Raw genomic sequence first — 26,004 nt, forward strand, 5'->3', positions numbered from 1 at the left:
TCTGATGAAGTGAGCTGTAGCTCACGAAAGCTCATGCTCAAATAAACTGGTTAGTCTCTAAGGTGCCACAAGTACTCCTTTTCTTTTTGCGAATACAGACTAACAGGGCTGTTACTCTGAAACCTGTCATTTAAAGCAGTTGTAATTTAGTTTACCAGAAAGACAATGGTAGATTTGCCCCATCTGTTACTACATTGCCTTTGGAAAAACACTGATAACCTGAGAGCCCTAAAAGACCAAAACGTGCTTTCTTCGCTTTTACAAGGAGAAATGCTGTAACAGCTTTTCAGGGGCTCTGTTCTGAGTTGCCTATCTAGTTTTTCCACTTGAAAACTTAGGGACAGATCCTCAGCTGGTATAAGTTGTCGTAGCTCCATTAACTTCCATGGAGCTAAGACAATTTATACCAGTGAAGGTTCTGGCTTATAGATTAGCAGCAAGCCATATCTTTCCTGCCATGACTTGGGTATGCAGATAGCCCTCAATAGCCAGGAATCTGTGAATGAGGATGAGCGATATGAAAGACTGAAAAAAGTATATTTAACAAAAAAAATTCAAAAAACGCTGTTATTACTGTCAAACAACAGATATCTACATGCAACTGTATAATTACATGGCACTTTACAAAACATAGGAGCAGATTCAGATCTGATTTATACAGGTCTCAATCTCAAATCAGTCTACTGAAGTCAAAGGTGTCAAAGGATTTATACCTGTGAAATTGATTCAGTATCTGGCTCACAAATGAGACATGATCCTTAGCCATCTTTAACATTCTATGAAAACTCTACGAAAAGTACCGTAGCATAAAATAACAATGTTGAGAAATTATAAATTGAAAATTCTTTCTGAAGTTTTGTCCAAGTATAGAGATGCTTCCTACAAGGAGACCTTTTCAGCACTGTAACACCTTTACCAGAATACTTCAGTCCTTTGCTAACTAGAGCACATTGCTGTACAAAGATGGAGTTAAGCAAATGCTTCAATGCTTTGCTAAATGGTGCCATACTATGTGAATAAGACAGACTACACAAAAAGTTGGAAAAGACAAAACTAAATATGCATGGTCCTTTTCTGAAGAAATCATTATGTAAAAATATTATATCCAATGGAGATCTTTCAGCAATTCAATGTGAACAGATAGCTAGAGTCTTCTTAACCCAACCTTTGAAAATGAAGTTACTCTACTAATGGGCTGGCAAAAAAAAAACATACTGCACCATATGCCTCATACATAACCTGTCACATGCCTTGTGATATATCAGAAACTCAGACTTCTGTTTTTGCTCAATTATTCGCCAATATTTTTGTCTCCAGGACATGAATTCATTAATATTAATAAACCAAAAAATATACTGATTTTTTCATAACTATTCTGTAGTTCTAGAGCAATATTATAGCTACTAAGTTAGGTCCACAGTTCTTTCTACATCAAGTTTACACTTCTTGAGTGACAGCCTCATCCCCACAGCACCTATATACGGGGGAAAAAGGCTAGCAGCATAAAGGTATCTGTATCCAGCTGGCACAGGAAATGTGGAAGACGTCCATAAGACTATCTTCCAAGGAACCACTTTCAAGCCCTGATGCATCAGGCATGGTGGGACAGAGCTATAGCATGCAGCACTGTGGAGATTTTGGGCAGTATTGTGGCCATACGGCAGGCTGGGGAGGCTGCCATAACTTAAGGGAGCCTAAGTTACACAGTGGAGCATCAGGAGGACACAAAGATGGCTTAGAGCCACAGGATTCCCCTCACCTCCTTTTCCTTACTTTCAAGACACTTCACAAGTCCACCTTACCTACAGCTCTCATCTTCTTTCGGTCTGCTCCCTTGCCCATTTCTGCCAATTTCAATTTCTAAACAAAGGCTTCTGATCTTGATGCTATCTTTCTCTCTTACTTTCACGCATAACTTTGGCCCTTCTTCCCTTCTGTTCTCTATGCCTGGATCCTGCTTCCTCTCCAAGCATTCTCTCTTTCAACCTCCAGGTCTTCTTTTAAAATCCACTTCCTTCAGTGAGTTTTCCCACTGAGGAATTCTAATCCAGTTCTCAACATTTCTTCTCTTTCACCTTACTCTGTTCTGAAATGTCATCTGATCTTTCAAACTTCACTCCCAACTACTTGTTTCACATTTTTTTAAATTTGTTTTAACCTTCATCCCTTCTCTCCCTTCCTTTTTTGCCATCATATTGTGATGCTGCATCCCATATTCTTCATAAAAATATAGCTGTAATATGAATATAGCATAACTGAGATATGTTTTATGCAAGATGGGTCATGTGAGGTATCATTGGAAAGGTTATGATTTACTGAATATGATTATCCAATTTGTATGCATGTATCGTTTCTGTATCCAAAGTTAGGAATCTTGACTATGTAACAATTACAACTGTGTGTGTACTTGGGAAATGCCCACAAGACAGTAGGCAATCAGCCTGAATGGGCCATTAGGAAACAGAATGGGTCTTTGAAGGTAATGATCTCTCATCTTCCTGGAGTTCCTTCCTGGGGACATTACAAATAAATCTTGTCTCATGGTTGCTTTAACACTGCAAGGTCATGTGATGATGTCACCTGGTACGGAGTACAACCTTGGACACTGCTGATATTTCTCCACTGGAAACAAAGGATTCTCACTTTATGTAAATCCTATTTAAGACTGGGAAGTGAGTTAATCAGGGCTATTCTCCACTGCCGCCCTGCCCAAGGAGTAATACTGCTGAAAACTCCTGAAGAAACAAAGGAACTAAGCTGGGGAAAGGCAAGAGTTGAGTCCAGGCTGAAACAAGCGTCTAGGTTGTGAAGAGAAATAACTGGAAATCTGAGCGGCAGAAACTCTGCAGCCTGCCTAAAACAACATTTAGAGTGAGAAATTACTATTTGTAACCTGTTTCTTTTGTGTATTAAGTGTAGTTTGTGTGTTTTGTTTTATTTGCTCTGTAATCTGCTTTGTTCTGTTTGCTATCCCTTATAATCACTTAAAATTTATCTTTTGTAGGTAATAAACTTATTTTTTTTGTTTATTCCAAAACCCAGTTTGTGCAATTCATAACTGGGGTGGGGGGGGGGAGAGCTGTGCATAGCTTTCTCCACATTGAGGGAGGGGAACATTTTTATCAGCTTATGCTATATAGATCTCTATACAGTGTGCACAGGAGCACTGGGCATTCCCCTAGCTGAGACCTCTCACAGAGAGCTGATCGCAGACTCTGTGATTCTACAGCTGAGTGTGTCCCTACCTGTGTGTGTGTGTGTGTATGCTGGAAGGGGACTTGAGAGCCTGACACAGCAATACAGAGTTGGGGGGACCCAGGCTGGTAGCACCCCAGGAAGAGGGGTCTAACCCACCACGCATATTTCCTGTGTTTGTTTAATTTAGGATGTAAGGTCTCTGGGAGAAGGATGACTTCCTTTCGTTTTCTATAAAGCACTGTGCAAACTTAGATATAACCTAATATATAAATATTAGAAAATAAATAAGCAATACAGTCTGATGATGAAAGCCACATTTCTTTTATGATTTACTAGCATTTATTTTTCCATTTCTGATTCAATTGCTTCTTTGTTTTGCTGTTTGTCTATTTCTCTGCTTCCCATCCCCTGTCTCTTCCATATGATAACAGTCATTATTTTACTGCAGTAGAGACCCTGTTGTGCTCAGCAAGAGCTGGCACTGGAATTCTAACAAGAGGAAACAGAAGTTTGTGGACCGGTTAATCTAATGGCAAACAAACAACAATCAAGAGAACAGCTATAACATTACCACTGACTCAGGAATATTCCCTTCATTGAGCTACAAAAGTAAAGAATATCAGATACCCCCAAAGCTGTGAATTCCCGCTCAGTTCCAAAAACAAAAAATAAAAAAAAAATCTACATATACTGTTTATATATCAGACAATTCACATGACTTATTTCAGGAAAGGTATTTGAATGTTATTTTGACAGAAGACCATGTTCATATCATCTATCTTTTATGGCAGGAAATTAGAGAAAAAGAGAGAGGGAGGGGGTGGAATGGTGTGGTGTGGGGGAGAGGGAGAGCGAGAGAGAGAGAGATTCCTAGCTAGTAATATACAAAATAATAGTAGCGATTTACGTGGAAACCGTAATTTCCCATGCCAACAGTATTTGGATCTGTCAGACAGAACCTGACCATTGTAAATATGAATGGGCAGACAGACTGTGATGCAAAAGCAAGGGTAGGTAATGACCAGAAGAAACTTGTGTGATGTGACGTCATCACAGAGAGAGTTGAAAAGGAGAGCACTGGCCCCTTTCCACAGGGCCTGCCCTGAAGAGCTTTTAGCTTTAGCTTAGGGTAAAATCCCGAATCCATAAAAAACAATAGCAAAACTCTTGTTGATTTCAGTAAGGCCAGGATTTCACCCCTGGAATGCAGGGGCAAGTTTGAATTCAATCAGGAAATCACTGAGATTTGTGGACAATAGTCAGACTTGAACCGAGCCTTTTCTCAAACCCAAACTTGCCTGCTACTCAACTATAACAGAAAACAATGGCAACTTTAGAAAGGAGGGCAATCAAAGAATCATTGAAAAGAGAAGGGAGCTGTGGAGATCAATGACAGTTAGGTAGGCCTTGTGTACACATAGAGGTTGAACTGATTGAACTAAATCAGTTTGGAAACTGACTTAATTAAATCTGGATTAATTAAATTAAAACTCTATAGTGTGGACACTCAAAGCAGTGTGAGAATGCCTTACACTGATATAGCTAAATCAATACAGGACACCCTTAAACCAATGTAAATGTCCACACAAGGGGGTTGTACCAATTTACTTTGTTTCTAAACCAATGTAGTTAAATTGTATGTTTAGACAAGGCCTCAGAGAGGAAATGGGAGCACACTGGTACCTACAATAGCTACTACAATGGCGGGAGCCTTATCAGATCCTCATAAAGAGACAAGCAGAATGTGAAAACACCAGAGATCCAACACCCAGAGAGGGCATGTTACACTGTAGCAGGCTTTATTACATCTTGTCATGGTTCCAGAATCCAAATTCTCTCTCTCTCAGATTTCTGCGTACTAACAAAGGAATATGAAATACGAGAAGATAAACATGAAATATGTAGCAACTTCCTTCATACCAGAAGCCTCTCAGGTTACAAGGGGGCATTATAAAAATGTGAGGAATCATTTTTGTCAAATAATTACATGTCAGTCTGTCTTTTTTTATTGCTTTAAGCTTTAAAGGGAAAAAAAAGGAAGATACTGACAATAACTCTTGCTCAAACTTCACATATTTCAAGTCCCTATTTAATTTAGAAATGCGTCTTCATCCTGTCTCAGGTGTCTCCAGGCACTACAGGTGGATACATGTTAACGTTTTCAGCCTTTTTCTCCCCATATTTCAAGATATTAATAAAGGGAAAAAGTTACAAGAAGCAAAGCAGAGGTGAAATATAAGTCCTTTACTCTTACGCAGACCTCCAAGCCCATTCTGGAGCTTCCTTTCCTCTCCGCTTTGCACAAGAGCTTAACATTGTGGCAGCACACCCTCTAAGTAAACAGGGCTGAAGGGAGCTCCCTCTGGAATCCAGCCAAGCTGCTGGAAGGAGAAGAATCCCAGGGCATTCTTTCTTCTCCTCCCACCCAAGTGGCTGAGCAAATTGCCTCTGCAGTCCTACTAGGAGAAAGGCTGCAATGATCACATCTTAAGAAAGATCTTCTGCCCCGTCTGGTGAAACACAGTTACATAAACATTCCTTAAAGACCCAGGGCCAAATCCTGAGTATTTGTGACCCCTAATGAAGTTAGTGGCAGTAGCGGGTGCTTAGCACCTCAGGATGCAGCAGTCAGCAATACAGATTCCAAATGTGTTTATGAAATTTGATATTGTTTCCTTGGGAAACCAATCACAGACATAACAACGGAAAGTCAGAGTTACTGTTCCAGATGTAAATCAGAGGGTAATCATTTCATCTGGTCAAGAGCTAAATGAAAACGTGCAATTAAATATGGAAGAGATTGTTTAGTGTAAGTAGTTAGCACATATTGTAAGGGACCATTCAAAGTAAAGTGGCCTGTTAAACCAAGTCAAAGCATGGAAACAGCAATGGGTACTCAGTCGGCTCCCCAATATGCCAACCTCTTCATGGGCTACCTTGGAGAAAAATTTCTGGACAAATGACCATGATATATTGGAGATAAATCCATGATATTTTCATCCTCTGCACAAATAGTTTAAATTCCTTCATAGATTTCCACCACTACTTCAACAACCACCACTCATCCATTAAACTCTCACTGGAATACTCCCACACTAGCATCAACTCCTTGGACACCATGATCAGCTTCATCAATGGAACTCTACAGACAACCATATACAAGAAACCCATGGATCACCACACCTTCTTTCATAGATCCAGTAACCACTCAAAACACACCAAGATATCTGTTATCTACAGCCAGGCACTCAGGTACCACAAAATATTCTTCGAGGAGAAAGTCCGGAATATACACCTTAACACACTCAAAACTACCTTCAAACAAGGACTCTACCAAAAAAGTAGATTGCGTCATGGAACAAGCCACCCGAATACCTTGAAAAAACCTTCTTCAATACAGAAATAAAACCCCTCTGACCACACACCCCAGTTGTCACCTACCACCTCACACTGGAACCCATATGGTATCAACAAACAACTACAACCCGTATTTGATGAGGAACCCATCCTGAAATAAGTCTTCCCTGAACCCCCACTTATGGCCTTCAAACAATTCCCCAAACCTCCCCAACCTCTCCAGGCTCATGATCAGAAGCAAGCTCACCAGAGACCAGGATACAGTAACTCAAAGCTACACCAGACCCTGCCAGAACAAGAGATGCAAAACCTGCAGACATATCACAACATGTGGTGTACTTCATCCAATTCACCAAATGCCCCAACAACAATTATTTGGGTGAAACCATGCAATCACTACGCTCTCAAATGAACTCACACAGGAAAATGATAAATGTGATGATGGGAGTTCCTTTCCCAGGCCTGAAGAAGAACTCTGTGTGGCTCTAAAAGCTTCTCTCTCTTACCAACAGAAGTTAATCCAATAAAAGGTATTACCTCACCCATCTTTTCTCCATAATAAAAACTGGCATTTACTGTATATATCGTGCCCTTCTTCCAAAGCACCTTACAGATTGATTTCTCTAAAGGGAACACTTCAACCACTACTGAAATGCAGCTATTTCTGGGGTAGAAGGTGTAGGCACATAGCAACATAAGTAATAGCTTAGGATAGAAAATGAAGACTAGAAGCCATTTGAAAGGATACAAACTAGAGAGAAAAATTTTAGGTAGACAGAATGATTGCCCAGTGGAATTTTGTCCACAAAAAGATTGCAAGATTTGGTTCTACAGGATTACCTAACTGGAATGGAATTGCCATCACATAGGTGCATTTGCTCAGTTCTGAGTCACATGAAAGAACGTCACTGAATAAATTATCAATAAGCTTCCTGGAAAAATTGCATTTCAAATTCTAAGTAGGCCTGAGATACTTGATCATCTGAGACTTGCGACTGCAGCACATCATGGTGTACGTTTTTAAAATTCCTCTGAGTAGATTGCGTCACTCTGTGCTTTTCTTTTCTTAGGCTGTTATTCTGCAGCTATCATTTCCAAATCTGAAATAACTGATTACACATGGTGTAAAATTACAGTTTAGTCTTTTTGTTCGGAAAGAAATGTTTTCTCTCTTCCCCATCCCAGGAAAGTTAGTGTTACATCCTTGGGACCAGATATTCAGGTTAATTTCTGTGGAGGTATGCCAAATGACACCAGTTGGGGACCTCGTCCTCTATGTACAATTATTGAAACAGAGGACGATAACTTTTCCTCAGGCTGCTGCATAAGTCAACTAAAACAACGTTACCTTTAATGGGAAGCCACACTGAGGGACTAGAAATCAGCTTCTAACAGCTCCTACACACCAGTTCTCAGTTAGATGAGTGAGTGAAACATGAGTAGGTAAGCCAATGATATTCTTTTGTATACTAGCTACAAGCCACAGAGGATCTACTCTTCTCTGTCTGACCTCTGCTAGTCCACACCTTTGATATGCCCTATTCTTCCCCATATACCAGTGGTGGGCTGTGGCTGGTACAGGCGATGGATACACTGACGGAGGGGAAATTGTCTGCTGGCCACCTGCAGACACTCAGGCCATCTGACATAAATTATTATTTATGATTTATAATGCAGTTGAGTCTAGAAGTCTCAGTCATAGACCAGGAACCATTGCCCTAGGTGCTGTAAAAATAGAACAAAGGAACAGTCCCTCCCTGTAAGAGCTTAAGTGTCCTGTGCAGACTGAAGAATCTAGCCGATATGCTCCCCAGCAATGCCAAAGCTTATGAGCTCAATATGATGGTTGAGATAACACAACAAAATGTTTCAGCACTGCCAGTGGTATTATTTATGTACACATGCACCACTAGAGGATGCTACAGACCCCCCTAAACAAACATACCATTCATACAAACATACACTGCCATTTAATCAGCTAATCTTTTTCACAGACACATCGGTGGCAGGGACAAGGAGCAAAACCCTGCTCATAAACAAGTGTTCTGCCTCTGCACTTACAAAAACCTCCACATGAACTCAGACTAGCAGAAACCCTTATGGTATGAAAAAAAGAAGGAATTAACTTCAGGGTAACCAGATAATATTGAACTGAACATGTTCACATCAACACATCTCAATAGGGCATTTGTCTTGAAACATTTATAATTGTTCCACATGGGTACAATGGGGGTTGAAAACACTTCATATGGTAGGGTCTCTCTCTCTCTCTCTCTTTTTTTTTTTTTAAACAAAAAAACCTTGGGCAACCTTTATCCTCCCAGGAGCCAACCAGAATTGTGACCAAACCTTCCATTGAGTGCTAGGTGTGGGGCCTGGCTGATTTACCAGGCAGCGCTCTTAAGGCCCAATAGGGCATGAATTTGCTCCAGCACAATTTCTTTGGGGGTTGCAGGGGTGAGAAAGAACAGCTAAATACAGTACATCTTCTAGAATCAGAGAATTCAGAGATTAAAAAGATCACTCAGTCCATCTCTTTGTCAACGTAAGGAAAAACCCTTCAACTCCATGTTCTCATGTTTTGGCCAATCGAGGCTTAAAAGTTCCAAGTAACGAGGCTTCCACCACTTCTTTTGGGAGATTATTCCACAATCTAATACATCTCACTGACAGGAAAGTTGTTAGCCTACATTTTCCTTTTCTTAATTCAGTTGCTTTTAGATATATCCACATGCATCACACAAAATATTGTATTTCTGCCTTTGGTGTTTACAACCTTCAAATATCTGTAGGCTTTTAACATATCTCCCCATTTGTTTTCTCATAGCCAAGTTACAGATACCTTTTAGAATGTGTCTTTGTAAATAAATCACTTCATCCTACCCTACCAATGATTCATCTTCCTTTGCACCTAACAGTTTGTCAATATCCTTATGGTAAACTAGAGGCTAAAACTCAACACAATATTTCAGGTTCTGTATAGAAATGAATCTTATCTTCCTAATCCATGATGTGCTATCTTTACATCTGCAGCCCAAAACTGCACTGGTCTTTTTGCAGTCTTATCCTATTATTCATTTATTCCAGGGGATTTGTATTAGCTTACACTTTGTTTGTTGGGTGGTATTTGGTTTTTGTTTGTTTGTTTGGGTTGGTTTCTTTTTGCTTAAGGCATTCAGATTTTTGGCCTGTCAAATCTCAGCATGAAATATAAATATCACAGGATGTTATTGATTCTGTTTAGATGCCTTTAGCTTTATCTGTTCTTTGTTGCTCATAATTGAACTTTACAGCAAATCAGTTATGCATAGGCATAGGAAAATTTGATTTGAAGGGAGGAAGGAGTTTCACAGCAATACAGGGTGCGAAGTAGGAAGAGAAGACAAGAGCTTAATGCTAGGTAGTGAAGGAAAAACATCCTGGGAAAACAAACAAAAGCATTTAATACATACATTATATTTCTTTCTAAAATCTGACTCTAAACAAAATTGAAAAAATTGTATGATAAAAACAATAAATAAATTCTCAATTTGATGCCATGAAGCAGATTTGAAAATTACACAGTTTGATCGGTGGAAGTGGCAAAGGTTCTGTAAGTAATGCAGACTTGGAAGGGGTTGAAGGTACAGATGCCATTCTTCACTGCTAATTTTTAGTGTCCATGCTGAGCAATCTATAGAATTGCACTTGCCTTTGTGTTAGAGAAAGTTAGTGTTTCTGCCATTCCATCTCATGGTAAGGTAGTATTACATTAAATTCACAATACTGCAGTGTTAGAGAAGACAGACAGAAAAGGACATCTATGATAAAGTAGTTGGGGGGAAAAGAACTATTTGCTGTCTAAAACAAATATGCTGAGTGCCACTGGGCAGGGGTTCACACTATAAACCATTGGTAGGCAAAAGGAAAGGACCATCTCTAAAACTGCAGAAACAAATGTAAAAGAAAATGTCACATAAGCTTTAAATGGGATTATTTAAATGATTATTTACTCTGTGAATTCTATTAACTGTATATATTATATAATATCAGATATTACATTTCTGTCATTCATTTGGATTATGTATACATTGCATTGAAATGTCACTTAAAATAAAGGAAAACATTATCTGTCATGTAGATATGTGAAAGCTTCAAGATGCTATGGGATGTGAATTCTTTCTAAATAGGTCTCAGTGACTTTTATTGTGCCAGGAGTAGAAATTACAGGGTCTGTTTGATATATAATTTCCACTTCTACTGCAAATAAGGGCTATAGCTGTCAATTATTGTAAGATCTGTCTCCCACTTTCTTGCTAGTTAATACTTGCTATGTGGAGAAACAAACCCAATGCTACCATTCACAACAGCAAGAACATTTATTAGCAGAACACTAGGCTCTTTTTATCAAAGGATGTCTGCTGCTTAACTGTTATTTTTACAATCTTAGACAATGTTTGGAACTAGCAAACTCTAAAGAAAGGCAGAAGGCATATCCCATTTAAAAGCATAAATAAAAGAAACTGAAGAGACTTACCAAACTATTCCCTGAGCCCCAGAGCCAATAGGTTTTAAGTTCTGGTAGCGCTTGAGAACGGTGAAGGTCGAGTCACCTACTTCCACACTGTAGAACTGGTTGTCAACTTTGCTTTTGCTCATGTTGTAATGTTTGGCAATATATGACACATCCACTTGTTTTCCAAATCCCTGTCATGGAGATGAGGAGTTGACAAAAAGACAAAACCAAGACCAGTAAACCATCAGCATAACAATGAAAGAGAGCCTAGTTTTCAAATATGTATCGGTATCTTTTTATGCTCATTGTCAGAGACTTGTACACTGTCAGACAATTTCTCAAAGGCTTTCAAATACAACAGTAAACTCTCCTTCACCTAGGAAATTTCCATTGCAAAGCCATGAATCCTCATCTAGCCAGTGTCTGTAGAACAGAAATTCCCAGCCATTGGTATATGCATGCCATTACTGGTACTTCAGGCCTTTTGCAGGAAGGTTCTATATGGTGCTCTTGAAGCGTTTTGGTCTGACTTTCCTCTCACACTGCAATAAACCAGGCGTAGCTGAGAACTCCTTTAACATCAGTGGACTTAAATCAATGTAAAATGGTGCAAATGACATGGGAATTAAACTCTTAACTTTTGTAAACTGTAGCAGTTGCCTGAAAAAATAAAGGGCCGGTGGGGGTACTACTACTGCAGAGCATCAGGGCAAAGCCACAAATCATTTCAGATAAGCACGAAAACAAGCCACAATTATTGGACTGATCCTGCCTGAGAGATTCTGAGCAGTTCTCATTGAGCATGGCAGTGCACAGCCCTTCTTTGATTTAGACCCTTGTCTCAGACTGCACTAAGTGAAAATTATTAGTAGACATTCTGCCAAGGAGGAGGATTCTGGCACTATGACTGAATTTTAAAATGATGGGGCAAATCTTAGACACCTATCAATTTTAGCTCTGTCCTTCCTCAAGCAAAAGTTTCACTGAAATAAAACTGAACCTGAGTAAAAGCAGAGTAAGCACTTCAGGATTTGGTCCTGCAACAACAACAGGTAACTTTCAGAGGGGTACAAAAGCCTCTGAAAAGCAATACAAAGTATTTTATCATAAATACACGAACATCTCCATGTATAACTAAGAACAGTAGCAAATACCAGCCAGTTTCATATCCCTAGTGGTCAGTAAGAAAATAGGAGGGTAATCTGATCTGGGATTTATAAGACCCCTCCAATCACATAATGACGTCTTCTGACATCCTCGGCAAATGCCATCTTTTTGACCCTTTGATGATTTGAACATTACGTATTTATTTTCCATTTTATCACTCCAGCACATAAATCTTTCAACTGAAAAAAACAAAGACTCTTAAAGCCTATGATTAAAACTTGGTATATGCCTGGATTTTTCATGCACTGAATGCAAGACCCCAACTGAGTACTGTGTCCTAACTGTATACTTTGTATTCTACACACTACAGCAAAAACTCTGGATTTGAAAAAATGTGAAAGTACAGGTTCATATAGGTATGAATAACTTTAATTCAGTTTCCCCTGTATTAATTAGTAAATGATCTGGGTGATTTCCCCCCCCCCCCCCAAAAGTCACAGGGACCGATCTCATCAGCTTCTGAGCAAATAGTCAATTGTCTTGAAATATAAAGGGTGGCTGCTATCAGCTCTTTGTGCTTTTTACAGCACCTAGCACAACAGGGCCACAATCCTGATGGAAGCTTCTGGTATTAACTTCATTTACATTAGTATAATAATAGTAAACAAACAATAGGTTTAGTGGACTGAATAATAGATGGGGATTCTTTTGGGATTAAAATCATTGCAAAAAAGTTAGTAATGTAAGGCCCCATCTTGCAAGATGCTGAGCATCTTTAATGCTCATTGACTTCAATGGGAACCAAAGGTGCTCCATATCTTGCAGGATGGAGGGTTAAGTAGCTGATAGTACATGCGTGGAAGACAATGAAAGTTTCTCTATTGCCCTCAATGAGAATAGGAACCTGCCCCAAGTCTGTGTCTTCCACTGTCTATACGCCACCCTCCCTCGTTTTCCATTATTAATTCCTTTAAATCCATCTTTAGTTAGAGAAATCCCTTTCACTTATTCTATTATTAAAAACAATAGATCATAATATATTCAGTTACATAATCAAAACTTTGCTGTCACAATCAACTGTGATACATGGCCATAGAATTCAAACAGTGTGATTTTGATGGGTTGGGGCAAGGAGAAGAGCTCATTGGGAGGATTTTTTTATTTGCTTGTTTGTTTTTAAATGACTTAATGCCAATACTCCATAAAGTGAGTGTTACAATTCAAAAACTGACCTTGTCAAGATCATCTCTTCTTGGTTTTGCCTTAGAATGCTTAATATTCTGTCAATTTTCTCATGAGAACAACCACTCCACTGGATAGCACTGTTTAATTACAACTAGCTCATTTAGATAATTTGTTTGAAATATTCTGATTAACATGGCTGTTCATTCAGGCAGTAAACATCATTTTCAGAGAAGCAATTAAAATATTACAGTTCGTTATGAGCCCGACAGTGCAAGGATTTTTTTTTTTTGGAAACACAAAAAAATAAGAGTTTTATGGACTCTGACACAGTGCCAAATTCAAGCTTCAAAACAAAGTCCTGAATGACTCAAAAATACATTTGCAGAAACAGCCTACTTCTGAATTGCACTGTGAAAGTTAAGCCTTGAACAGTCTTCTATTTTCTGCAGAGAAATATTCACATGGTTTGCTCAGTCCTGCTTACCAGAACTGGAAGTGAGAGGCAAGTACCTCTAAGTAGTCAAACAGATTGCAATGTGGTTTATTCCATTATCATTTTCTGTACAGTGAGGACAAAGTTCACATTGCAAGCCTCCTACTCTCAACCCAGCATTAGTTATTGCACCAGAATACTAGTCACATTCTTTAGTGCTATAAATATATTGATAAAGGTGAGACAGTTTTGGTTTGGTTTGGACAATCTAATGATACCAACTATTGTCCTCGCATTCACTGATGACATGATGCTACATGGGTGGATATCCAGGGCGGGGAAAAGACATTGATGCAATATTAATTAAGAGAAAGTTCAAAAAAATCAAGGTGTTTAGAGCTTAAGTGTCAAATACTGTGTTGACATGCATCCTATGCAATTCCTTTTATAAGTCAGTGCACAATTAACCTTCATCAGTGTTCACTGTAGGCCTAAGCAGACTCACAAAAATAGTTAACAGCCTAGTCAGCAAGTTTGTCATTCGTCCACACATATATTCTCTCAAAATACTAGAAATAAATTTAAGTCCATGACAGGTTCCCAACCAAAAAAATTAGAGAACCTACTATCGGGGTGCATGGGCAAGATCATGATTAATACCTAGTGATTTCTGACCGTGAAGCAAAGAGTTGCTTTCATATCTTATCAACATACATTTCATTTAAAAACACAATTAAAGTTTATGCTGAGCCAAATTCTCATTTGAGCTATTTCTTTCACACCAGGCCCCACTCAAAATTGGGTTTACTTGGGATTTAAGCAATTTATAGAACTTGTGTGGGTCTTCTACAGAGGAATAAGTTTCATCCTGAAACAGTAAAAAGAACAGGAGTACTTGTGGCACCTTAGAGACTAACAAATTTATTTGAGCAAAAGCTTTTGTGGGCTATAGCCCACTTCATCGGATGCATAGAATGGAACATATAGTAAGACGATATATATATATACATATAGAGAACACGAAAAGGTGGCAGTTGCCTACCAACTCTAAGAGGCTAATAACATGGCTGCTACGCTCAATCCTGAAACAGTGTTGCCGATGTCAACAAAGCTTTTGGTGAAGCTGAAATAAGCTTGCAGCAAATCTGGGCCACATTATAGTTTTGGGGTTCCAAATTAATTGTACAATTCAGGTGGCACAAAACTAAATAAAAAAGTATTCCCTCTTCCCCCTTTGAACAAAAGCCACTTTAGTTTCACACATTTCTGTCATTCACTATTAGAACTAGATGATTACTGCCAAACAATACAAAAAAGTGCCTGGATAATTGCTTGGATTTTAATATGAATTCAGTTTGGGTATGCTTGTGCTTGCTTGCTACATACATTTGTGTGATTAAGTTTTACTGCATGAGCATTCATGGGAACTGAATACTCAACTCGCATGTGTAAGCATTCATGCAGCATTTTCTTTTTCCAGTCAACTTCTGAAAACTTAATCAATTTTGGAAAAGTTAGTGAGTACTACAAGAAAAAATCCCTAGTCATCATTCATTTTATTGAACTAAGTGACAAAAGGGGGGGGGGCTAAGAACAGGGAAAAACCAAAAGTTTCAAAATTCAGTTTACTGAAAAAATATTTTGAAAAAAAAAGTATTCAATTTTGAACTTTGCAAAATAGAAACGATGTCAAATTTTCATTTTTATTTTATTTATTTGCAAACTTATTTCTTCATTTTTTGATCAGCTCTAGACATCAGAGCTATGGAGATTTACACCAGTGGAGGATATGGCTCATTATGTCTGGCAAGGGAAGAGATACACCTACAATTTGCTTAATGCCAAAACCACGGAAATAGAGCTGTAAAGACTCCATCAGCGGAAGGGTTGGAGAATGAATTTGCTTCGGGCATTGCCAAATCGTAGCACATTAGAAAACACATTATTGGCTCTTATGGAACAATTAAATGAAAAAATCTGATAAAACTCAACCAGCAATTGCTGCTTGACACTCAACTTTGACTAGCTAAATTATTCTTTTTCAACATGGAGGGCAAAACAGAAGGAAGTACAATAGTAAACAGAACCAGATTTATGATTCTCAGAAAGTCTTCTCTCGCCTTTGCAGATGAAAAGACCAAAGAACTTTATTCTCATATTATGTAATTCCACTGCTTTCTTTGCCTATTTTCCACTGTAAAAACTCTATGGTTGTCCATGAACAGGTGCAGTTTTATTTTGACTGTTTTTATGGACACTTTTTACCCATATCCCATGATTGGCAATCCTAATATATCACAAATACTTACGGTTCAATATCTTAAATATGTCTTTCCAGGTACTTTATACCTCCTTCAGCTTGCCGGGCTCAGCATTTCCCCCTCTGGCGATGTGTGGGTGGGTTGGGGGGGGGGGGGGGGGGGGGACACACACAGAAAGACCTGGAGTAAATCAGCCCCCCTCCAGAGAGTTTGTATTCCTCACTCAGGTTTTATTTTCCAATATTTACAAAGTGGGCCTGAGGGTAGGCCCAAGCAGTACTCTTCAGTCAAAACAAAACAAAAAAACCCTTGCAACACAGTAATAGAAAACCTTTCCCTGCCCCACTCTGGGGTGCTGTCTTATTATGCCGGCCTCTGGATGCCAGTCCTTCCCCAGAGTCCCTCCCTCCTTCTCTCATGAGAAGATGGGTTTTTCAAAGGTCAGAAGTTGCCCTTAATTGGATTCAAGTGTACCTAGCTGATCTGAGGTAGCTCCTTTTCAACTCATAGGGAAAAGGACCTTTAGCATTCTAGGGCTACCACACGTGCCTTCCACCACTCTCTGGTCTGAATGTGTCACAATATATACCTATATATATATATATGTATATAAAGTACTGTCATTCTATTAGTGGGCCTGACCCAAAGCTCAGTGAAAGTCAATGGAATGACTCCCATTGACTTCTATGAGTTTTGAATCAAGACCAGTATGCTAGCTACTTTGTTGAGGGCCAGACTGGTGCTGACCCTATCCTGGATGTGCGGGGCATATAGAGGGAAAGAGAATGGGATGGAAGCCCCTGCGCAGTCAACCTAGCACTAGTGATGTCCTTCCAATGGTGGCCATAGCCCCACATCTCTCTATCTCATCCAGAAGAGAGTGACCAGCCTCATGAACAGCATATGTTGCAGGTGGCAGAACTCCTGCTCCAGAGTGTGCTACCATAGATCCATAAGAGCAACTGCCACTTATTCAGATAGAATCCCTCCAGGGATTCAGGTGTGTGCAACGCCTCCTCACCCCTTACCTCAAACACAGGCAATGTCTTATACCCACCATCTGGTCCCCAAAGTCAAAAGGAAAGAGTTGTTCACATAAAGAGGCTCAATCATGACATCCATAGAGTTTTTTCACAAATTGCCAAAGTGGAAATAAGGGCTTGATCCTGCAAATTCCGACTCTCCTGAGCAACCTTACCAAGTCAAAGATTTTATTCATGTAATAGCTACATGCATAAATAAGGCACAAAGAAAGCAAAACAGACCCACCTCTGACAAGCCAAGTATTCTTTGCCTTCTTGTCGAGTTTGTTTCTATTGATAATTTTTTGAAACCCTTGTCATAGTGTCCCTTCCTCATCTGTGTGGGCAGATAACACAACACAATTGCCATCATTTAGGATTCTGACCTATGGAATGCTTCCCCTACTCAGCCATGGGGCTCAACTGTTCCTTTATGTCCAGTCATTTCATTTTTATGTCCCTTCCCTTGGATCTCTTTCCTTGAGCACACTCTCTTTCATCATCATCCTTTTCCAAATGGTCCCCAGGCCAGTTCTTCCTGATTTATGTCTAAAGAGACTTTAATCTTTTCATGTTCACGAACAAACACATTCCTATATGCTGTTTTATTCTATATTCTTTTGGCCCTTTCTTTAATGCCAACAACACCTAGCATTTGGTTATTTCACTGCATTTCAGAATCCTCACATCTTTTCATCCCCTCTGATGGTGTCAGCTGCTTTAATATTTTAATGGATAACTGCATTTGTAGGATAGTTGAACTTTTATCCTTCTCAGACTCCTAGAAACAGTGAGTGCTACAAGCAAGCGTGTATTCAGAACCTTACAAGGACTTATTCAAACGTCTGTCCTACATATGGGTTCAAAGTAAAATTTGTGCTAACACTGGAGGCGATGATTAGAAATGCTACAGCAGTGAGAGATCATGAATCTCCTCATTTCCCCTAAAGGGCTGTGAGACTATGCTCAGAAGGATATAGCACAAGCAAAAGTGATTAAAAAGTAGTTTGCAAGCAGGTCAGATTGGATGTAAATCTTGGCTAAATATTGAATCAGACACACAAAAAGCCATCTAGGCTGTAATTCTGCAAGGAACAATACAGGAATTCTAAGATTAACATGTGTTTACTTAAATCACTGGTTATTCTGAAATATGAATTTGGGCTGACCAAATGCATACTGGAACCACAGAGAAGCCAATGAATCATCATATCACACCATCATGTATTCTGTGTATGCAACATATAAATTAAAGATTATTTATATCCCTCTTACTTTATAGTCAGGTGTCAACTATATCTAAGGCTCACAGGTAGCCATAACCCCCACTACTCTAAAATAGTTTTTGATACCTAAAAGTGTCACAGATTAAAAATCTGATTCCTTGAGATTTTCTGGAGCTAGGAGTGAATATTGTGTGACCTACTCGGAAGCCAGGAATCTCTCATTTCCAGTTCTATAAAGCTCTCACGTCTACTCCTGCAGAATCACATAATATTGGAATTTAAACTGGTCTTACTAATACGTGTGCATTTAGAATTGTATTATTAGTGCTCATTTGAAGCTTTTTGCTGAACTGCTTACTCAGGCAAAGCTCCTATTGATCTCAATGGGAGTTTTGCCCATATAAGTACAATATCTGGCCCTTAGTCAACACAAATGTTTTTGGGGAAAAAACTGGACTGGGAGCTCTAGACATTAAAACCTCTTTATACACAGAACAGGGCCTACACATGCAAGCTCCCTCACACCACCCCACATAAAGGCATGTGGTGCTTCACACAGAACATAAAAGTTGCATGGTCCCTGCCCTGAAGAGTTCACAAAGCCAACACATAGACAACATAAAATTCAGGTCATAATAGCAAGGGAGGGAGGAGGACATATGAGGTCAAGAGAGACCATGGGAGAAAAGATTCTTTGAATAAGTGTGTTATCAACAGGGACATGAAGGAGAGAAGACATTTTGTAAACAAGAAATTGAGCAATGTCCCAAGCACAGGAGGCAGTGAAGGCATGAAGCCAAGAACTGGTAAGAGACACCAGAAAGACAGCAGTGAGGAGGCAGGACTGTGAGGTGCATAGGAGGAAAAAGGAAATGAGAGCAAGGACATAGCTGGGACAATATTACACAGGCCATTGAAACCTAGCCTGAATTTGATGCTGTAGCACATAGAGAGTTAGTGACAGAATAGAGGAGATAATGTATTCAGAATGAAGGCAATTTATCATGGATAGACTGAAGTGGGAGAAGTGACAAGAAGGGAACTCATAGAAGTTTGCAATAGAGGATTTGGAGTAAGGGTTTAGTGACGCCAATAGTGAATGAAGAGTGGGTTTTGGTTATGTTAGGAGGAAGAAGTAACAAAACCTTAGAGAGAAACTGGATGCAGTGAGGGCAGGGAAAGGAGGGAGAACAGGAAGGAAGGGAAAGAAGATCGCCTGAGGATTTCAAGTCCGGGAGATGGGAAGGACAGTGAATGTATCAACAGCAGTAAAGAAAGGAGGTGGCATAGAGAGTTTAGGAAGAAAAGAAAGACATGTAATGAGATGCACTATTTCTCTAGCTTACTGCATACATTGATAATATAATGCAATATTTCATAGTGATATTAAATAGATCTGTAATCGTTTCAAGAAAGTAGGATACATCTGAGATTCTGATCAATATTTAAGAGCTTTTATTCCTACTGTGAATGCAGGGTGAAAAGGAAGATACACAAATGTACATCACTATTTCCATTAAATGGAAGCAACACCTATGGCCATATCACAACAGACTCATCACCCTATAAATTCTATTTTTAATATATTATTTTATAATTACAGCACTTGACATGGAAATGGTAGCAAACAAAGGAGTCTCCCTTTTATAAATAAATAAGGGGTAAGCAGCAGAGAAATTAAAATTCCCCCTTAAAAAAATCACTCTTGATATTAAACAGGCAGGATTTGTAACCTAAGGATCTAAACTGCAGGTCAGTGCTTCTCTTATAGATTATAAGAACATAAGAATATAAAAGTGGTCATACTGGGTCAGACCAAAGGTCCATCCAGCCCAGTATCCTGACTACCAACAGTGGCCAATGCCAGGTGCCCCAGAGGAAGTGAACCTAACATGATCAAGTGATCTCTCTCCTGCCATCCATTTCTACCCTCTGACAAACAGAGGCTAAGGACATCATTCCTTACCCATCGTGGCTAATAGCCATTAATTAACTTAGCCTCCATGAATTTATCCAATTCTCTTTTAAACCCTGTTATAGTCCTAGCCTTCACAACCTCCTCAGGCAATGAGTTCCACAGGTTGGTTGACTGTGCGCTGAGTGAAGAACTTCTTCCTTTTATTTGTTTTAAACCTGCTGTCCATTGATTTCATTTGGTGGCCCTTAGTTCTTATATTATGGGAACAAGTAAATAGCTTTCCTTATTCACTTTCTCCACACCACTCCTGATTTTATATACTTCTATCATATCTCCCTTAGTCTCCTCTTTTCCAAGCTGAAAAGTCCTAGCCTCTTTAATTTCTCCTCATATGGGACCCCTTCCAAACCCCTAATCATTTTAGTTGCCTTTTCTGAACCTTTTCTAATGCCAGTATATCTTTTTTGAGATGAGGGGACCACAACTGTACGCAGTATTCAAGATGTGGACATACCACGGATTTATATAAGGGCAATAAAATATTCTCCGTCTTATTCCCTATCCCTTTTTTAATTATTCCTTACATCCCGTTTGCTTTTTTGACTGTCACTGCACACTGCGGGGACATCTTCAGAGAACTATCCACAATGACTCCAAGATCTTTCTCCTGATTAGTTGTAGCTAACTTAGCCCCCATCATCTTGTATGTATAGTTGGGGATATTTTTTCCAATGTGCATTACTTTACATTTATCCACATTAAATTTCATTTGCCATTTTGTTGCCCAATCATTTAGTTTTGTGAGATCTTTTTGAAGTTCTTCACAGTCTGCTTCGGTCTTAACTATCTTGAGCAGTTTAGTATCATTTGCAAACTTTGCCACCTCACTGTTTACCCCTTTCTCCAGATCATTTATGAATAAGTTGAATAGGATTGGTCCTAGAACTGACTCTTGGGGAACACCACTATTTACCCAAGGGTAACTATCATGAATGTTGATTAATGACCCACCAGAAACCATGGGAAATTACAGGACATTTTGCATGGAAACAACTTTGTTTAAGGCTGCAAGCAATATCTTCATCCAATCTGATTAAAACATTAGACTGATTTATCAAAATTAAGAAACAATTCGCAATCAGACCAGATGAGCTCAACCAATGAATAGCTGCATGATTATCAACAAACATGACCTTTTCTGTGGTTCAAGCTAATCTAAGAGCATTCTCAAAATAATCTGGTTTCTAAATGTTCATCAATGACATTGTTATGGAAACTAGGGAGTCTGTAAAGGATTTTAGAGAGCGCGCGCACATAGTGATTGGTCAAGCAGTTTACACAGGTTGTCACAGTAATGAGGAAAGAAAGCCACCAAGCAAGAATCTAAGCTAAGATTTTCAAAGGACTCAAAATTTCCCCAAAATCCCACTCTAAAATTTCATTCTAGGTATTTCTTTTGGTGGTCTCAATGCAGCAAGAATTACAATGAACAAAACCGCTGCCAGATCGTGTACTTGAGATACCAAATTGTTCAAATTAACCAATAAATATGATGATGCATGTCATATCTAAGATAAAATCACGATGAATGACTCGGGAAAAAACATCTTCTTAACATTTATGGGTGTGTCTCATTGAAAACTACAAAATGTGCCATATTTTTGATTGTGGTACAATATACATATTATGAAAGCACATAATCCAATAAAGGAAATGTTTTAAGTTATTTTTCTTCTAAGACATAAAAAATATCTTGCCTTTCACTGACTGGGTGAAACCACAGGATCATATTATATTCCAACAAAAAATGTATTGGACTGAAAAAGACCATTCAGGAACTTGTACAGAGAACCCACGAACACTTCTTTTGAGCTGTGGAGCAAAACAAGTTGAGAAGTAGGGGTCTGCAAGACTAAACAAAGATACCCCATGAAGAATGGCCTACTGGAGGTATTTGGGGAACAGATGGACTTGCTGGTTTAATTTCACTGCATGTATATCTGTTAACCCATATGGACGGATTCAAATTCTGGTCAGACAGAAACATCAGGAGACATTGCTGAAACACGATTGTCATCTTTTTCAGAACCAGTTCTTTACATGCCATAATTTTTAAAATGCTGTTGCTTATTTCTAAGGATGTATTTTGTTTCTTAATCTTAAAATACTTTATATTGCCTTCATGTTGAGGCATTTACATTATTGAGCTACTGACAGAGATATTACACTTAATACTGTAACTTGGCTGTAGAGGGACAGTTTATAATTAGGCCTATGCCACTTTCATGTACAACATAAAGAGCTATGCCTACCGTAGGTAGTCCCAGATAAATCCTCAAGAAGAATATGCTACAAGGAAAAGTTTGCATAGCATTACTTAGAGCCCTAAGTTTCAGTTTCCTCTTGCCCTCCTGAACTGATATTATAGGACAAACCATTTTTGTGGGAAGGAAGCCCAAGAGGTGGATACTCTGAATGGAAGCAGGACTTTATTATAGTGTATTCCAATGATTTATTCAACTTGTTAACAGACCACCAGTTTTAATAATTCCAGCTACTCCATTCTGTGTAATAGGTCTATTTCGCCAGATATAAATGCTGCCCTTCAGAATCCCCCATTGGTTATTTGTCTCCAAAAGATTGCATATTCCAGGAGTCCAGCCTTGTATAGAAGGCCAGGTCCTCAGCTGGTATAAATCAACATAGTTTCATAGAAGACAATGGAGTTATATGGATTTACACCTGCTGAGGATCTGGCCCATGGTGTAGGTACTTTTAAAATGTCCCCTCTGGAGACCATCTTATAAACACCCAGGATGCTATGGGGGGGAAGGGGCTGGAAATTAAAAGTTAAAGGGCTACATTCTGCTCTCAACTGCATCCTGAATTTAGAATGATGTAACAGAGCAAAATTTAGCTCATTATCTTGCAAGCCAATGGATTAGGATCAAATTACATCAGGGACTCTTCTGATCTCCAACTCAGGCTCATACAACAAGAAAATATTTTGAATGCACTGAAACCCCAGAAAACCCAAAAAGTGGGTATAATGATGCCTTCTGGAAATGATGAACGTATAGGTGCTCTTTGCTATACAAACTGTATGAATGCCCTTTGGCCATAGTCCTGGGAGGATCTGAGTTGCAGGATCAAGCCCTTGCTGCAAATGAACATTCCATGTACATATCATTTATTTTTGCTGGAAGCAATCCCTAAATCCCTGAGGCTTACTCACTGAACTGACAGCTGCTTCCTGCAAGCCTTCCCGGTGACCAAAAAACCCCCTCAACTCATTATTTCTTCATCACTGGCTCAGAAGGATTAACTCACTCCAGAGCCTTTCGCCTCCATGTCACTAGCATGACTTCAGCAGTGACTAAACATTGCTACCATTTGTGAATAAGCTGAGGATTTAGGTCACTTCTTAGAGGACTGTCATGTGCATCACACATCCCCTCCCCATGCCACAATAACTGATGATACCCTTGCTGGCTGTGGTCCTGATCCAACAAAACCACGTAAAGACGTCCAATGGAACTACTCACATGTTTAAAGTTAAGCATGTGCTTAAGTGTTTTTCTGGATCGTGGCCTAGCTTAGCAGAGAGAGTGAATTAATATAGAATCAGAAATGGGGGCTGAAATGAACCACAAGAGGTCAAATAGTTCATCCCCCACTCTGAGGCAGGACCAACTAAACTTAGACCATCCCTGACAGGTGTTCATCTAACCTGTTCTTAAAAATCTCCAATGATGGGGATTCCACAACTTTCCATGGAAACCTACTCCAGAGCTTAACTACCCTTATAGTTAGAAAGCTTTTCCTAATATCTAACGTAAATCTCCTTTGCTGTATGCTGAGCCAATCACTTCCTGTCCTACCTTCAGAGGACACAGAGAACAGCTGATCACCTTTATAACAGCCTTTAACATATTGAAGTCCCCCTCAATCTTCTCTTCTTAAAACTAAATATTCCCAGTGTTCGTAATCTTTCTACAGGTCAGGTTTTCTAAACCTTTAACTTTTTTTTTTTATCTCCTCTGGAATTTCTCCAATTTGTTTGCATCTTTCTTAAAATGTGATGCACAAAACTGAACAAAATACTCCAGCTGAAGCCTCAGCAGTGCCAAGCAGAGCAGATAATTACCTCTTGTGTCTTACATACGACACTCCTGTTAATACATCTCAGAATGACACTTTCCCTTTTTGCAACTGCATCATATTGTTGTCTTATATTCAATTTGTGGTCCACTATAGCTCCCAAATCCTTTTCTGCAGCTCTACTGCCTTGCCAGTTATTTCCCAGTTTTGATTTTTCCTTCCTTCATCAAGGTCATTTTGAATTCTAATCCTGTCCTCCAAAGTGCCTGCAACCATTTCCGGCTTGGTGTCATCTGCAAATTTTAATAAGAATACTATCCACTCCATTATCCAAGTCATTAATGAAAATATTGAATAGTATCGGACCCAGGACAGACTCTTGAGGGACCACATTGGATACATCCATCCAGTTTGACAATGAACCATTGACACCTACTCTGAGTACTCTTTCAACCAGTTTTTCCTAGTTCGTTTATGAGAATGTCACACTGGACTCTGTCAAAAGCCTTAATAAAAATCAAGATAAATCATGTTGACTGCTTCCCCAGCCCCATCCACTGGGTCAGTAAACTGGTCAAAGAAGGAAATTAGGTTGATCTGGCATGATTTGTTCTTGACAAATCAATTTTGGCTATTACTTACTACACTATTATTCTTTAGGTACATACAAACTGATTGTTTAATAATTTGTTCCAGTATCTTTCCACGTAAGTTATGCTGACTGGGTCTGTAATTCCATGGGTCCTTTTTGTTTTCATTTTTAATTATAGGTAGTATGTTTGCCATTCTCTGGGACTTCACTCATCCTCCATGAGATCTTGAAGGTAATCACTAACAGTTCTGACATTGCTTCAGCTCATTCTTAAGTACCCAAAGGTGAATTTTGACAGGCCCAGCCCACTTGAATACATCTAACTTACCTAAATATTCTTTAACCTGTTCTTTCCCTATTCTGGCTTGTATTCCTTCCCTCTGGTTGTTAATGTTAACCATGTTAAACATCTGGTCACAGTTAAATTTTTTAGTTTCAGAGTAGCATCCATGTTAGTCTGTATCCGCAAAAAGAACAGGAGTACTTGTGGCACCTTAGAGACTAACAAATTTATTAGAGCATAAGCTTTTGTGGGCTACAGCAAACAGATGGACATCATACCAAAAGGACTAAAGGTTAAAAATCCATTACAATCTACATATCACACAGACTATGCTGAGAGATTGTGTCGCACACTCTCAAAGAAACTGTGAAACCACCTGATCAACATCCTATACAGCCAACAAAGAAAGATTAAGAATGAGCTCTCAAAACTGGATACTCTCATAAAAAAACAACCTTCCACACAAAATTCCTCATAGCTAGATTTTACAAAAACTAGACAAGCCATTTACAACACAAACTTTGCTTCTCTACAAAGAAAAAAGGACACTAAACTATCTAAACTGCTACATGCAACAAGGAGCCACAACAGTAGTTCCCTTAACCTACCCAACAATATTGTTAATCTTTCCAGCTATACTCCTAGCCTGGCAGAAGAGTCTGTCCTATCTCAAGGCCTCTCCTTATGTCCCTCCAGGCCCACGAACATGATACTGTTCTGTGGTGACCTAGAATCCTACTTTTGACATCTCCGACTCAAAGAATATTTCCAACACACCTCTGAACAACATACTAACCCACAGAATCCTTCCTACCAACACTAAGGA

At 39.1% G+C, this 26,004-nt stretch overlaps 1 protein-coding gene across 5 annotated transcripts in view; it reads right to left on the reverse strand.

Moving 5' to 3' along the window:
- MAPK10 (mitogen-activated protein kinase 10) overlaps nt 1–26,004 on the reverse strand; it is a 118,518-nt gene that overhangs the window by 84,420 nt on the left and 8,094 nt on the right. For 2 of the 5 annotated variants that reach the window (XM_077814368.1, XM_077814367.1), the window contains exon 2: nt 11,072–11,241. In XM_077814368.1, coding sequence (XP_077670494.1) covers nt 11,072–11,241 — 170 coding nt within the window. Of the gene's footprint in view, nt 1–11,071; nt 11,242–17,305; nt 17,396–26,004 lie in introns of those variants that run through there. The other 3 variants (XM_077814370.1, XM_077814369.1, XM_077814366.1) reach the window with 2 other exon arrangements.

Source organism: Eretmochelys imbricata, chromosome 4 (assembly GCF_965152235.1).
Source record: "Eretmochelys imbricata isolate rEreImb1 chromosome 4, rEreImb1.hap1, whole genome shotgun sequence".
NCBI classification, from domain to species: domain Eukaryota; kingdom Metazoa; phylum Chordata; order Testudines; family Cheloniidae; genus Eretmochelys; species Eretmochelys imbricata.